At 40.5% G+C, this 15,682-nt stretch overlaps 2 protein-coding genes across 5 annotated transcripts in view; both read left to right on the top strand.

The window, feature by feature from the left end:
* The first annotated feature begins 192 nt into the window (after positions 1-192).
* fblim1 (filamin binding LIM protein 1) lies at positions 193-5,210 on the top strand. Its single transcript, XM_070959620.1, has 8 exons — positions 193-325; positions 691-1,060; positions 2,155-2,312; positions 3,449-3,542; positions 3,648-3,817; positions 4,219-4,397; positions 4,614-4,734; positions 4,851-5,210. The coding sequence occupies exons 2-8, from the start codon at positions 715-717 to the stop codon at positions 4,959-4,961; spliced, it is 1,179 nt and encodes a 392-aa protein (XP_070815721.1). The 5' UTR covers positions 193-325; positions 691-714; the 3' UTR covers positions 4,962-5,210.
* Positions 5,211-6,976: 1,766 nt separating this feature from the next.
* The window catches only part of LOC139329343 (msx2-interacting protein), a 19,280-nt gene continuing 10,574 nt past the window's right edge, over positions 6,977-15,682 (top strand). The window contains exons 1-10 of one of the 4 annotated variants that reach the window (XM_070959616.1): positions 6,977-7,256; positions 8,507-8,821; positions 11,870-12,346; positions 12,530-12,684; positions 13,996-14,196; positions 14,385-14,536; positions 14,621-14,746; positions 15,146-15,259; positions 15,356-15,469; positions 15,559-15,659. In XM_070959616.1, coding sequence (XP_070815717.1) covers positions 7,174-7,256; positions 8,507-8,821; positions 11,870-12,346; positions 12,530-12,684; positions 13,996-14,196; positions 14,385-14,536; positions 14,621-14,746; positions 15,146-15,259; positions 15,356-15,469; positions 15,559-15,659 — 1,838 coding nt within the window. In that variant the 5' untranslated portion in view covers positions 6,977-7,173. Of the gene's footprint in view, positions 7,257-8,506; positions 10,601-11,869; positions 12,347-12,529; positions 12,685-13,995; positions 14,197-14,384; positions 14,537-14,620; positions 14,747-15,145; positions 15,260-15,355; positions 15,470-15,558; positions 15,660-15,682 lie in introns of those variants that run through there. The other 3 variants (XM_070959618.1, XM_070959617.1, XM_070959619.1) reach the window with 3 other exon arrangements.

Raw genomic sequence — 15,682 nt, 5'->3', positions numbered from 1 at the left:
TGCCAAGTTTTCATAGTGGATGAATGTGTCATGTTTTTTACTGCACTTTGCCAGAGATTAACTGTTCACCTTTTACGGTCGGGAGGGAGGTGGTATTGTCATTCAGCCAGAGAAGGAGGAGGGGTCGGCGGACGGGAGAGTCGGGGAGGGAGGTACAGAAGGAAAAGGAGTGGCCTTGAGCTGATAGTCGCCCTCTCCACCGGAGTGAAGTCTTCTCTCAGTGGCAGCTTACAGGAGGGAAAACAAACCAGAAGTTTTGAGATACAGAACAGGGAAGGAGAAAGAAGAAAAGGCAGAGCTGTCTTCAAACCACAGTTCCTCCTAGGTATGTAATGGCAGCTCACAGCCTGAGTGAGTGGGTTTAAAGAAAACAGATGATTCAAATTTGTGCTTTCTGCCTCGAAAACCATTCATTATAGATAATGAGAGCTGTGAGTGTGTGAAGTTACCTCTCTAAAGTGAGAGTGAGGGCTCCCACAAAGTTGACTGAGAGGGCGTTCACACTTAGGTTAAATATTATTGACTGGGATAAAATGTAATGTTCATTATTGGTCTGTTTACACTCCAGTGTTTCTTAAAAAGATCAAATATGGTGTTCAGTCTTTGATTCTGCGTTTCTGTTCTATGATTAATATTAAATGTTGCGAGCAGTCTTGAGTCTACATAATAATTGTTCTGTCTGCCTGTTAGGCTGCATCTGGGTTTTATGCAGCCATGGCATCAGCAGCTCCACCAAAAAGGATGGTGTCTTCTTTCTTCATCACTCTGGCGTCTCCTCACCGAGCCACCGTGACACAGCAGCAGCCCGCCCTCCAAGCCCACAGTGCCCCGGCTAGAGACAAGCAGCACACAGCTGTGCGGGTCAGGCCGAGTGACAACATCCCCTCCCTCAGACATAAGACAGAGGACCACTCACAGGCCGAGCCTTATGGCAGCGTAGACAGCAAAGGCCGGACTCACGCTGGGGCCTCGGCCCAAGCTTCAGACCCTCAGAGCGCAAAACCCGCCCTGCCTGGTCCCAGCAGAGGGAAGCTGCAAGAAGTCGACAGAGATGCTGCAGGTACTCATGACAATATCAAAACTTAGATTGCCTGAAATATGTTCAGAAATTGACCCTACATCTAACTCCATCGGGGCCTGGCTGTGTTTTGGTTTGGTGTGTTTGAATCACTTGTTCAAGTGGTGAGACGCCTCATACCATAAGTCACTGCTCTGTTTGGGGTCCTCCCCAGATACAAATGAAATTTTAATGCCTTCCTGACCTTTATTACAAGACGTCTGCTATTGTTTAAAAGGGAACTCCACTACAGCTATGTGAACAAAGCCTTTTGTAACCCCAGAGGAAGCTGTGTGAAGTGTGAGAAACTTCCTCAAGTGATGTCACTTGAGTCTGTTGGATCTGAAGACGGCATGGTTGTAAACTGAGAAAATCTGGGGGTGCAGCATTAGACAGAAGTGAGCTTACCAGACCTCTATATCCCACTCCTCGTCTCTGACTGAGGCTAGTGGCTCAAAGCTAGCACAACACACCTGTCAGCGCATTAGTTGCAATGTGGGTAATGTTGGCATCAGGTGTTCACAAGGAAGAGAAGAATACGTGGAACAAAAGAGAAATCCCTGGTTCTTTAAGCCATTCATTGTGAGTCTGACAGTGTTATAAGAGTGTGATGCTAAATCGGTGGAAGAGTGTTTTAATTGGAAATAAATTCATAACCCTCCTCCCATACTTACTGCATGGATTCAGGATGTATTGCATGGCATCAGGATGCAAACGATAAAGTATTATCAGCGAGCAACAGCTGCAACATTTAATCACACCTGTCTTCCTTTTTGAAGGAACATGCTAAAAAGTTGACACTTTAGTTTGAGGATCAAACACGTCCTGGGAGCCATATTATCACAAGCTTCAATTTCGCCCCTTGTTTTAGTTTTCATTATCATCATCATATTATATTACCATGTTTCTCTTTTTAATTTGTCTTTTTAATTTATTAATTTACTTTTTTTGGGATGGCAGTATGTGTGTGTATGCATATATTTGTATATATTTTGTTGGGTTTCATATCAAACAGGGTACCTAAATAAAACTCATGGTCTAAAAATTATGTAAGTTGCCACAAAGTCACATGAAATAAGTCTTTTTCTTGCCACCAGACTTCTTCCCTCCTCCTCCTCCTCCTCCTCCTGCTGCCCTGCCTTCATCTCCAGGAACATCGTTCACTGAAGAATCAGCACTTCCACCACCTCCTCCTGCCCAGACGCCTCTCTCCCACCCTCCGACCCCAGGCCAACAGCCACTTAATAACAGAGAGGTATGCAGAATTCTCTCTCAGTGTTGCTAGAAGTCACATTTGCATCATGCAAATCTTCACCGCCATTTACTATTGTAAAGACTGGATCAACATTTTCCTCAATAAAGTTTTCTAGAAGCAGACAAGTCATTTTTCCCACAGTGAAGGATTACAACTTTCCACAACTTTTACAGATATTGTATTATGTTGTATGGTGGTTGTAAAGAATCATCTGCAAAACACATTATGAAAGGGGAAAAACAGCTGTGTTATGGCTAAAACTTCAAAAACACTTTATGAACTGTACACATTTTCCTTCAGAAACAGAGTGCATTCCTAACTGTGTATCTGTGTAAGAAGCCCCATCACCCCGTCTCTGTGCAGGAACAATGAAAGATCAGGACAGTGTTTCAGCAGGAGGTCTGACATTGGGCAGATGTCCCTTCTCTTAATTTATTCTATAGTGTGTATCTATACAAAGCATCCAGTGTTTTATACATTTGTTGGTTGTATTTTCATTAAGTTGGATAAGGGATTGAATGAAAATTGCTTCACATCCCTGAGTTATGCAATTCCATAACCAGCACCTCATATTTTAATTTCAGCAAAGTTTATTTTAGGCTTAAAATAGTTTCCACCTCCTTTCCAGTTTGGCAAAATGTTACAAATTCAGAGCTTCAAGGGGTGGAGTCTCCCTGTATTTTTAATTGTGACGTTGAATACAAAGAATGTAAAGATTGACACAGCTTCAGCCTTGGAAATGCCTTAAGAGTTAGAAGGACTTGAAAGGATTAAGCAAATATTTATGTTTTAGAGTACATGTTTTTTTCTTCCCTGTGACAGAAATTCAAGAATAATCAGAATCTGCATCTGTTTTAAGTGTCACTTAAAAGCAGTAAAAGCATGTTGGCATGTGTAGTGAGATGTTTTGACCAACAACAAAACTTAAAACTTTAAACAAAACTCGAATGCCCCAACAGGCCAACATTGTGTGAAATTCATACATTCGTGTTCCCCGGCCCCAACTTTGTTGGATTATTCTAATGTTTCAGCATGCAGCCCTTTCAGCCACCCCTCTCCCTTTCTGCTTCTAGCATCAAACATAACAGTTTGAAGTTTAGCTTTGCATTGCATTGACAATGTTCTTTACATTTAAGGTGGACACAAGCACACCATCTAGTGGGTTAAAACAAGACGAACAATCTCACGGGATACCTAAAAATGGGCAAGACATGAGCTGGGAGAGTAAAGGTATCATGGTCTCTCTTTGCACATACATTTACCCCCCAGTTCCACTTTGATGGGGGACAGATTATTATGACCTGCTTTGACTTTTGATGTTTGTGTACAATGCAGAGGTGTGTGGATTCTGTCGGAAACCTGTGGCTCTTTCCGAACCTGCAATAGAGGCCTTAAACAGGACGTACCATGACGGTTGCTTCCAGTGTCGATCTTGTCACATTCCCCTGGCTGGTAAACAGTACTACAACAAGGCAGGGATCCCACTCTGTGAAGACTGCTACCAGGTAAAGTCAATGCAACCTCCACTACGGGATGTTTGCAAATACAAATTTCTGGGACCATAAAAATGTTTTTGCATTCTCATTGACTTGTTTACTCCAAAGACTGCTATAATGTTTTACATTCACCTTCCATGTAGATTCTGGTTTGCCTTATTTTACTACAGCATGGATATCAACTTACAAAGACCTTGAACTTCGCTTGAAATCCATCCATCAACATTGCATTTTTAGTGTCATTGTGATGGATTACCTACCTCAACCAAGTTTCAGGTCTCTGTGAGCTGGTTTTTACTCTATGCAGACATAAATGGGAGCCAATGGCTGCTTGGAAAGTGTTCAAAAAATGAAAATGTGGTTATTGTCTTCTAATACAGAAATGTTAAGCATGTCCCTCTGTCTCTTAGGCCAGTCTGGAACTTTGCTGGGCGTGTGGGGAAGCGATCACAGATCATGTGATCCGTGCACTGGAGCGAGCATACCATCTTTCCTGTTTTACTTGTGCTACATGTAAACAGCAAATTGGGGAGCAAGCTTTTGCTCAGGGAGAGGTTGGAGAGGTTTATTGTCTCCAGGACTATTACAGGTATGACAGAAAAAAATGATGGCAAGCACCACAAGAAAAACATCTTTTACACAATCCACCAAAGAGGAGAGATTCTAATTGATTTTATTCTCCTTTTAACAATACTTTTGAATGTCATTCCCATGTATGTCTTCACCTTATCCATAACAACTTGAATTACCTCTGTTTGACCTGCCTTGCCTTGTCTAATAGTTTGTTTTCTCTACAATGTTAAAGGAAGTATGCTCCAAAGTGTAACGCCTGCAACCAGCTAATCATTCCAAAAGAAGATGGTACTGACAGCTATAATGTTGAATGTCTGGGGCGATCCTACCATGAGAACTGCTACAGATGTGAGGTAGGCGTTCTGTGAGCAAACAGTATACTGTGCAAAAACACTTGCATGTATGCAAACACACAGACACACGTCACTCACTCACACGGCAGTCAATAAGTCTTTCGTACTGCCTGCAGGTCTGTGCCATCCAGCTCTCTCCTGAACCAAACGAACACGGCTGCTATCCTTTGGATGGGAAGATGCTTTGCAAAGCTTGCCATCTGAGCCTGGTTTCTGGCCAGCACTAACACTGGCCTTACAGCCCGGGATAAACTGCAACTGATGGAGAAGTGCCACAAGTCTGGCTTCAGAGAGGGAAGGAAGACTTTGCATGTGCATTTTAAAAACGCTGGAGTACAAACGTCACACATCTTTTTCCAATAGAACAATGATGAAATATGACTTCTTTCATTTTTTTTTACACTATATCATGCTTTCTGAAAATCATCCTATTCTTCTTTTATACTTGATAATTTTGCACTCAATAAACTCTACAAAATGCACCAAATGTATTTATGCAACAGACTCTGCAAAAACATACGGCAAACGTTATTTGAATTTTTGTAAATCTCAATCAGTATTCTGTTTCTTAATCACATTTACCCTTTATTTAACCCTTTATATAAAAAGTGAAACTATATAAAATTATATAAAAGTAAACTAATATATTTTATCTTGAGGCAGGCTCCAACATACATAACATTTCCTTAATTACACACACAGGAAATAGGGAAAAAAGGGAGGAAAATTTGTTTATTTGGCAAAATACATAAGCACCAATACTGACATTAGAGCTTTCATAAAATCATGTGTAACAGAGCACAATAACACATCCCAATGCATTCATGGACCAAACTTGAAGGTGCTTTTGTTGTGAATGTGATTACATCCAAAGATATTCATCTGTCTTTTGCCTCAACAATCGTATTCACATTGATTTGACATTATAATATTAAAGTCCCATTCAGATCCCAGCTGTATTATTTTGTTATTTATGTTCTGTATCTCAAAATGACGTTTGTGGAATCATATTTCTTTGTATCAAAAACATTTATAAAAATATTTTCTAGAAAAAAGCCATCTTGTCATTTACGTTTTTATTCACCACACTTTAATTTTTAAATATTGCAATGGTGGTTTGAAAATGTGTTATCTGTTCTGCCTTCTAAGACTTTTGAAAGAAATTAAAAATTGAATTCACACAAAATAAACCACACACTCTTGCTCATTTCGTATACGTAGGATTTCTTCTGCCACAGCTTTGCTGCCATATAACCTGTGCTGATATTAGCTAATGTTCTCAAAGTTTAGGTATATTTCTGTAGAACTGACATTAATGAGTCAGTTTGCTGACTTTATAGGTCTGAATGTTTGTGTTAGTATTTATCTTTAATATCAGTAATTGTGACTTGTGGTCACAGTGGCCGTTCAGTGAAACTATTGTCTCACTTTAAGGTCTAAAAAGGACATGTTTGACTTTTCTTTAGATTGAAGAAAAAGCTTAGAATAAAGATAAATAAAATAAATCATCATTCAGTATTGCCATCAGTGCACAAAGTTTGTACAAATTAATAGCTAACTGTAAGATGAGTGTTTGTGAATATAGGTTTTGTCCAATAAAACAGCTATGATTAATTCACATTTCCTGCTGATCTGCACCTACTCTGTGGTTGATGAGACATCTGCTCAGTGAGCCATTTACCTCCGACAGAGGATTGTTTTTTTGGGGTGCCAGTCAGACTCCAGGGTTGATGTCGGCAACAATGTGTAGGCTACAAATGCTGTTGCAATTCTGTACAGAGCTCTTCTTAGTTTTTGATAGTATCTAAACAGTCCATTATTCAGTTTTGATCATCATTTTATAGATTTAACAAATAATGGATGGAAATAATGGATGAAAAAATTACTGTTTCTTTGCAGCTCTGGGTTCTTGTTGTGTACACACATTTGACTGAGGTTGCAATAACATTTTACATGATTGTGGACACAACCATCAGCCTCAACTTCAGTTTATATATTAATATTATTAAAAGGAATAGTTCATCTTTTGTGAAATTATTCAGTTCGTAATTTATCCAACGCTGGCACTTTAAAACGTGATGGGATCTACTTGATTACCTTGCAGGCAGTGACTCCGCAGACTAACCTTGCTCGCGGGCCGTAGTTTGGTCCTCTTGTGGAAATCGCGTGCTCTCTGTTGTGCTTATTCGTCACTGTCGAGCACGCGCAACACACCGAGCCAGAGCGGCTCGTACCCAAGACCACTGGGAGCGAGGATCACGCGCGTTCACGTGCATGGATCGAGGACGCAGCAGCTAAAGCTAAACGGACAGCAAGCTACCAGGCCCAGATTATTCACGGAATCCACCGTCGTTCATTTTGTTCAGGCGGACCTCCGACCGGCAGGGATTAGAAACGTGCGAGATCATATGTGTGTGAAGGGGGGAAGAATAGCACAAGATGGTTCGGGAAACCAGACACCTTTGGGTGGGAAATTTACCCGAACATGTTCGAGAGGAGAAGATTGTGGAGCATTTTAAACGGTAGGTTACGCAAGAGGGACCCTCTGTTGGCGAAGCAGCGCGCGCTAGGTGCAGTACTAACATTAGCTGCTCTGAGTAGCTTGCGAATAATGCTAATGCAGCTAACGTTAGCATTTTTTAAGTTTTACAAGTCAGGGGGGTTCATGTGCGCTGCATGTGTTATATTGCAGCACATCGATATTTGTTAAACCGAAACGCGGGGAATAGAACCACCGAAGTGTAAATGATTACGATTTAATAGATTTGGCCAACTTTTGCTAATACCAGTAGGCAAGAAGCTAGGTGTGCTAGCCGCCGAGCTTCCACCCAGCCAACCAACCATTTTGTGGGAAGTCAAGACGTTTTCATAATCAGTACAAGCCAAAAGGCAGCTAACGTTAGCAGGACAGCAGGTCAAATAACAAGAGATGACTTGTGTTATTTTGGCCACCGGAGACGTGTTACACATAAAGTTATTTCTCTGGTCAAAAGTGATTTTCCAGAAATGTTAAAATGTAGATAATCCGAAGTCAACGACCGATCAGTGATCCCCACCGAGCTGATAATAAAACGCTACCAAGTAGTCGAGCTGCTTGACGTTATTTGCCTTAAAATCAGTGGTGCTTGTTAATATGACCAGTTACAAGTAACTGATGAATCAGATGTTATCCTTGCTTAGATAGCAAGCAAGAGAGCTAACGGCATAAGCTTGCATGCTTCCCGTGTTCGTGGAAGTAATTGAAAGCCATGTAACGATGTATGTCTTGATCATTCGCTACTTAAGTTGAGGCTGCTCGAGTAAGTAAACCCGTCAACACCGCGATACCGTATTGCTAGTGCTCTGGTGACAGCTATGTATTCTAGAATATGCTTTTTATAGTTGCTAAACATCGACATTTGTAATGTGGCAGGTCCGAGAAGGATGTTTGAATAACAGAAGGACTTTTAAGTTGTTCAGAAACCTCAACCCTCTCAGCAGTATTTGTAAAACCAAGCGCAACCATCCGACATAATGATCGCACACACTGTTTAAGACTCTTCATTACAGTTCATTCTGGTGTGGTGGCCTAAAAGGAAACATAAGTGGAAACTTGCCTGAGTTTATACTTGGAGGCGAATCACTACTGTTTGCATGTAGTATGAAGTGTGTCGACTGCTCTGTATGTGCCTCACTCTGGCAGACTGGGAAACAGCTGCAATCTTTACCCTATTGTTAGCCGGTGTACTGTATATGTAATTTCCTCTTTGTTTTCATTGTAATTCCCTCTCAGGTATGGGCGTGTGGAAAGTGTTAAAGTGCTGCGGAAGCGAGGGTCAGAGGGTGGTGTTGCAGCCTTTGTGGATTTTGTGGATATCAAAAGTGCACAGAAGGCTCACAATGCTGTCAACAAGATGGGAGACAGGGACCTTCGGACTGACTACAATGAACCTGGGTCAGTGCCTAGTGCTGTTCGGGGCCTTGAAGACAGCTCCCCCTCGAGCAGTCGAGACGTTACAGGATTCTCTAGGGGAACAGTTGGTCCAGTGTTTGGTCCACCTGTGTCCCTTCACACCAGAGAGGGACGTTATGAACGGAGAATAGATGGGTAAGTGGACACGGCCTCCCCTCAAAATCCAGGGGAATCTTGATATTGGATAGGTGTAAAACCTAAACACATAGTGGGGTTATTCGTGAGGGATATGTGCCTCAAGGGGTTACACAAAGGTAATTAGGGATCCTTCCACTTTTCATCATAATTGACTCGCCTTTCCCATGGGATCGAAGTAAATTAACTACACATTATCATTTGGTAAGGTAACTATAATTCAAGGTTTGACATCTGGTTTGGATATTACATCTGTGAGGAATATCCTGGTGAGTTTTGGATTTATTACATTTTGTGGGAAACTACCTTGGGGAGCTATTGGATATTTTTTAAAACACTTTTCTCCTAAATATTGGATCTAACCTTGATTTTCACTTGGAATCGCTTGAAACTGGAAATAAATCCCTATTATGAAGGAAGTAAATCCCTATTACGGAGGATGTACTTTTCTTTGAAGAATCTATTCAGGCAATATATAATTACTTCAAGGATCTCCCATCTCAGGTTGTCAATTGTTTTTTTTCTCTTGGCAACAGCTGATGGTTGGACTACTTTTACAATTTTTTTGCATCCATGGATACGACCCCCTCTGGATTAAGGTTTTGTACAAGCGGATAGAAGAATTCAATGTTTCTTACACATCACAAGAAAGAGAGATGCAGTGCATATGTCCTAGGCTATCTCAGTCATTATAGGATGAGGTTAACCATGTATAATAAACACGTTTTTCCCAAATAAGGAAGCTATACCAAGAAGACTTTGCAAGAACACTGAGGATCCAAACAACCTACCAGAAAAGTTTGTGGAGCTATTCTCGTTTTGGATTGATGGCCATGAAGACACACGAAGACTGCATAGTTGGGATGTACACTCCTGGATGTACACAATACCGAGACCCCATGTTGGATGTACTGATGTGGACCCTAGTATGGATAGGTGTAGCAGCCATTCATTTGGATTACTCGAGAGTGGATGTAGCTGTGTGAGGCCTCAGTAAGGAGAAGAGCACTCAAAGTATGTTACAGAGAGCAGAAGACAACTTTTTCAAAGTAATTTGAAATGTTACACTAAAAGATGAAGCCTTCCCATATGTAGACCTGATGAAATCAATGGATTGTGGAATTATGTCATGCCTATGAGCCCATGAGGATTTTATGTGCAGTGATCATAGTGTCTGCGAGTGTACAAGCTTGTTTGATTTAAACTACTTGACTTTCACCAGTGGAATACCTTTTTGACGTTTGACCCCTTTTTTTGTAATTTCATTTACGTGAAGCCTAATTTTTGGAACATACTACTTCCTCATACAAGACAAGACCGATCCAGTTGGATGTATTTTCCATTTGGGCATCAACTTACTTGTGTAGTCAACCTGGAATCTGCTGAATTTCCCTGAAGTTCATCATCTTTCTTTTTTAAATCCATATTTATTTATTAAGGTCATATGTTCCTATAGTTTTTTTTTTTTTTTTTTTTTTTTTTTTTTTTTAATACCCACATGTCCTGAAATCCATAAAGATGTCCATTTCTGTGATTGTTTTGTTCTTCCCTTTTTCCATCCAGTGAGGAGAATTAAGTAGCCTAACTATGGATTACTCATCAACAATCTACTGGCCTGGTGCTCCACAGTATTTGAAGATAACGTGCAGTGCGATTCAAGAGAACCGTTTTTGCCTAATTAGATCAATTGATTTTTCCCCTTGGTTTTTCATTCGGGCTCTCACATTCTGACCACCTAGATTTTATTTGGATTAATTTCGGTAACTTCTTTTCCAAAAGGTTGGTATTGCTCTGCCCTGTGCATATTTTCTTTCTCTAACCTTCCTTAGTCTTTGTCTAATATTAGTTTTTGCACTGCTTTTAAGGAAAATATTAATGAGAGGAAAATATTTTATAATATACATATATAAAATATATATGTATAATTTGTCATTTCTTTATTTAAGTGCCTCTTTTACAGCATCACACATGTATTACAAAGTACTTTCCCATTGAATACATTGATCTGAACTCTGCATGGCATCTTAAATTTTAATACCACAGAGCTTCATGATAGGAGACTTGTTCAGTTGAATATTTAAGAGAAATGTTTCTTTTTGGTATTTTCTTTTTCTTACCAGCAACAGTTCATGAACAGTCAACCTCTGAAATCAGCTCCCCCGGACACCCAGAGGAGCCAAAAGTGCATAATGGTTTTTTTTTTCTGCAATTCAGATTAAAGACAATAGACAGCATTTCAACATTGCAGAATTATGTGTTTGTAGTACGTCTACAAAACAAAGCAAAGAAGGTTATAGTGACTATCAAAGTCTGGGGCGGCTTTGTTTCATGTGACTGTTTATGAATTTAGAGAATAAAAAAGATGTTCGATTTGTTGCTTTCAGAAAATTAAATGTCATTGTAGGTTACTCACAGTTTAGAGAGCAGTGTTCATAATAGTTTTTACAGACAGTGCCAGCATTTAGTAGGTTGACCCCATTATGTCATGTCTTGAAGAGTCAAATTATTCAGCCTGTTTGTCTAGTTGTGAGGAATTTGGTATAGTTTTTCAAATCGCTGTAAAAATACCTTTCTTGTGCCTAAAATTGTATAAACTCACAATTGTCACATCTGAATGAAAATATGTCACTTTTGTCCTGAACCTTATTGCTGAAAATTTTAAAAGCAGTTCCATAACATAAACTAGAGTCAGCACTTCTTTCCTCTTAGTCGACTCACTGAAACCCCCAGAGAAAAGACCAGTGTTTGTTTATGATTCAACAAATCAGAAATTGACAGACAAAATTTTCCAATGCAAGAATGACAAGATGTCTCATTAGAAATACTGGCACTGCTCTTCAATATTGGACTACTTAATATGACCCCACATCTTATCTGGCCTGTTATCATTTGCGTCTCGCAGCTGTGTCCTTGCTATAATGTCTTTTTGGATTTTCACTATTGTGAATTTTGATGGCAAAATAGCCTTAACAGTATATATTGTTGTGTATTTTTCATTTAGAAGCATTATAACTCTTTCTCCCTCTCTACCCTGTTCTTATTTTACAGTAGCTCAGAAAGCCGTGAACGTGCATATGATCACAGCCCATACGGACATCATGAACGCAGTGGCACTTTCGACAGACAGCGTCACTACAATGCTGATTATTACAGAGATCGTACTATGTTTGCTGCCGCTGGCCCAGGGAGCAGTGCTATCGGGGGAAGCTTTGAGGCCTCAGACCCACATTTTGACTCTAGAATTCGAGACCCTTTCACTCTTACTAATTCGACAAGACGTGATCTATACAGAGATGACAGAGGACGACGTGTTGACAGAACCTACCATCACCGTCGAAGCCGATCATCTCACTCCTCACAGTCAAGGCACCCTTCCCCACAACGGACCACGGGACAAGCCCCCAAAACTCCTCATTCCCCTAAAAGAGCTCCTTTGTCCCCTGGGAGAGGCCCACGATCTCGATCCCGCAGTAGATCTTCAAGCTCTGATTCTGTCAGCAGCACCAGCAGCACGGGCAGTGGCAGGTGTGACATTTGTTTTGTTATGACAATGCTTCATGTAACATGGATTTCTTGACTGGATGAATACATTTTTTTGGTGCACAAATCTCCAGTGGGTATTAGCAAATGTTTTATTGACTCGGACTGACAAGAGTCTAATTGTCCTCTGGTTTGTGATTTTGTTTTATTTTTTGTGTGTGAAAACAGTGATACAAACAGCAGCTCCACTGATGGGTCTCGGGCACGCTCTGTTCAGTCATCAGCTGCACACGCACCTACTCAGTCGTCTATGGTGCTTGACTCAGATGAGCCACGCAGGAGCTTTGGAATTAAAGTGCAGAACCTACCAGTGCGCTCCACAGGTGAGTTTCTACATTGTGTATGAATTTTAAGTCAGCGTCGTAAAGATTTAAATGGTTGCCAGAGGGCATTATCTAAAAGCAAGAATAGAGACTCAGAACTTGGACTGCTGTTGAAATTTCTAATTTTGATAAAACAGTAGTCTCCGATCATGTGCTATTGATTTGTATGCAGTTTTTTTTAACTGTGCCCCAATAAGTATGCATTTGATACTTAAATATTCCAAGGCTTGGTAAACTAAATTATACCTGCAAGGATGTTTTTTTATTAACTAATATGATTAATATGCACACTATTAGAAATTATATGATTCCTTTTCAGTTATATGTCGTCTATGTTTGGAAAGGGGTTCTATGTGAAATGTGCAGTAAATGTATCCTTCAAATCAATCAATCATCATTCACTTTTATTTTTTGTCTTAAACTTCATTTTACTTTTTTGGTAGCTTCATTACATTCCCCCATTTTTTTCTCTTACTTGGTGGTGGGAAGCCATTCATTTTGGATGTGAGCCCACTGGTATACAGGTCACTCTGCTTCTAATATTTCCACAGATGTGCTGTTGCATAATTACTTTGGTAATTATAGCAAATGTTCCCAGACCACAATCTTACATTCTGTAACTCCACATTTAGAGTTGAAAACTTAAAATTAAACAACTAGGACAGGCTTGATTCACAGTTGATAATAAATGGACAAAAATATATAACCTATTGCTTATTCAAGTGTTGACATGTTGACACCCTGTCACGAACCGGACCGCACGGCCATGACAAAAGAGGGAGACACATACAAAAAGCCAATTAAATAAAGTATTTATTTAAAGAAAGATAACACAGGTGGAATAAAGAAACAAAAAGGTCAAAAAAAAAAAAAGCCAGGAGCTGTCACAGGCAAGGGAGAGAGCCAGCAACTGAGCTCCAGGAGAGTCTTGTAGGCCCACAACCCCCAAGAGCCCAGGTGGTGCCAATGCCACTGACGACCCTGCTGATGTCAGGAGAGAGAGAGAGAGAGAGAGAGAGAGAGAGAGAGAGAGAGAGAGAGAGAGAGAGAGAGAGAGAGAGAGAGAGTCATCACAACCATTACAATAAAATCTTGGGACTCTAGAAAAGTATAAGCTGTGAGAGAAAAACAAAGAGAGTCTGCAGTGTGGAAAGGATCATTCCATCTTCCACAGATTTATGTGTGAATTAATTCTTATTAAAACATATATTTATATTGTGTGTAGACTTTGTCATGGCTATGATTTTGGAGTACCTGTTCATTTCAATACACTTGTGAAGGTAGACATTGCTTTTGTTTTTCCCTCCACAGACACAAGTTTAAAAGATGGACTTTTCCATGAATTCAAGAAACATGGGAAAGTGACCTCAGTGCAGATCCATGGAGCATCTGAAGACCGCTATGGTCTGGTGTTCTTCAGACAGCAAGAGGATCAAGAGAAAGCCCTCACGGTCTCCAAAGGAAAGTTGTTCTTTGGCATGCTCATTGAAGTCACTGCCTGGAATGGTCCTGGTAAGTTATGGCAAATACACAAAACAGTATTGTAATCAATACATGGTGCCAACAAAGACCAAACAATGAGTTGCCAAAAAACAACAATGAGTTTAACAAATGTTATTTCATGAAACTATGTTTTTGTGTTGATGGGTGAGCTCATGAGTTTGACAGTAATATTAAAGATAAACCATCCCGTCCCTCAGAAACAGAGAGTGAAAATGAGTTCAGGCCGTTGGATGGACGGATAGATGAGTTCCACCCAAAGGCCACAAGGACACTATTTATTGGCAACCTTGAGAAGACCACCAGTTACCAACAACTCCTGGACATTTTTCAACGCTTCGGAGAAATTGTGGTATGCTACCTTTCGACTGTCCTGCAAATTGGTACATTTTACATTTGATGAGGATTTCTAATTGTGCTGTCTTCTCTCCTCAAGGACATTGACATCAAGAAAGTAAATGGAGTTCCCCAGTATGCCTTTGTGCAGTATTCTGATATTGCCAGTGTCTGCAAAGCCATTAAGAAGATGGATGGAGAGTATCTGGGAAGCAACAGGCTAAAGGTAGTGTTTTTACACTATGATGTACAAAAGTGGGCTGCGCGTGCCTCACAGCAAGAAGGTCACCGGTTTGATTCCCGTGCATGCTTGGGTTCTCTCTGGGCACTCCGGCTTCCTCCCACAGGCCAAAAACATGCTCATTAGGTTGATTGGTGACTCTAAATTGCCCCTAGGTGTGAGTGTGAGTGTAAATGGTTGTGTGTATGTGCCCTGCAATCGGCTGGCGACCGGTCCAGGGTGTACCCCGCCTTCCGCCCGTTGACAGCCGAGATAGGCTCCGGCCCCGCGCGACCCCAAAAGGGATAATCGGCATAGAAAATGGATGGATGGATGTACAAAAGTAACATTTCTGGCCTGTTGAGGTTTTCAATCTAATGTATTCTGTTCTATTTCTCCTTGAAGCTTGGATTTGGGAAGAGTATGCCTACAACATGCGTTTGGCTAGACGGTTTGGCAACCAGTATTACAGAGCAATACCTCACTCGGCATTTCTGCCGCTATGGACATGTAGTTAAGGTAAAGTGTTAAATTTTCTGTTGCTTGATTTGCAGCTTTAGATTTTAAGCTGTGTAGTTTTCGAAATTATAAATCTATCTTTTTGTATTTTTTTAGGTTGTTTTTGATAGATTGAAAGGGATGGCCCTCATCTTGTACAACAACACAGATTTTGCTCAGGCAGCTGTTAGGGAGACAAAAGGTTGGAAGATTGGTGGCAATAAAATAAAGGTAAACCACGCAGTTTATTTGGATGATTAGTGAAAAGTATTTTTCATATATTTATGTATTTTAACAACCCATTCATTTTTTTATGAAAGGTCGATTTTGCAAGTCAAGAGAGTCAGATGGCATTCTACCGATCTATGCAGGCATCTGGTCAAGACATTAGAGACTTCTATGAAATCCCTCCTGAACGAAGGTAAATTGCCCATATTGTTAATC

The sequence above is a fragment of the Chaetodon trifascialis genome, chromosome 3 (genome assembly GCF_039877785.1).
Source record: "Chaetodon trifascialis isolate fChaTrf1 chromosome 3, fChaTrf1.hap1, whole genome shotgun sequence".
Classification (NCBI taxonomy): domain Eukaryota; kingdom Metazoa; phylum Chordata; class Actinopteri; order Chaetodontiformes; family Chaetodontidae; genus Chaetodon; species Chaetodon trifascialis.
Note: the sequence above shows the minus strand (reverse complement) of the source record. Positions and strands in the feature narration are given on the sequence as shown.

What these genes read in the sequence shown, in the direction of transcription:
- fblim1 (XM_070959620.1), top strand. Translation starts at nt 715, where the DNA reads ATGGCATCAGCAGCTCCACCAAAAAGGATGGTGTCTTCTTTCTTCATC. An exon ending in AGTCGACAGAGATGCTGCAG is followed by an intron (nt 1,061 to 2,154) that starts GTACTCATGACA and finishes TCTTGCCACCAG; the next exon opens with ACTTCTTCCCTCCTCCTCCT. An exon ending in CATGAGCTGGGAGAGTAAAG is followed by an intron (nt 3,543 to 3,647) that starts GTATCATGGTCT and finishes TGTACAATGCAG; the next exon opens with AGGTGTGTGGATTCTGTCGG.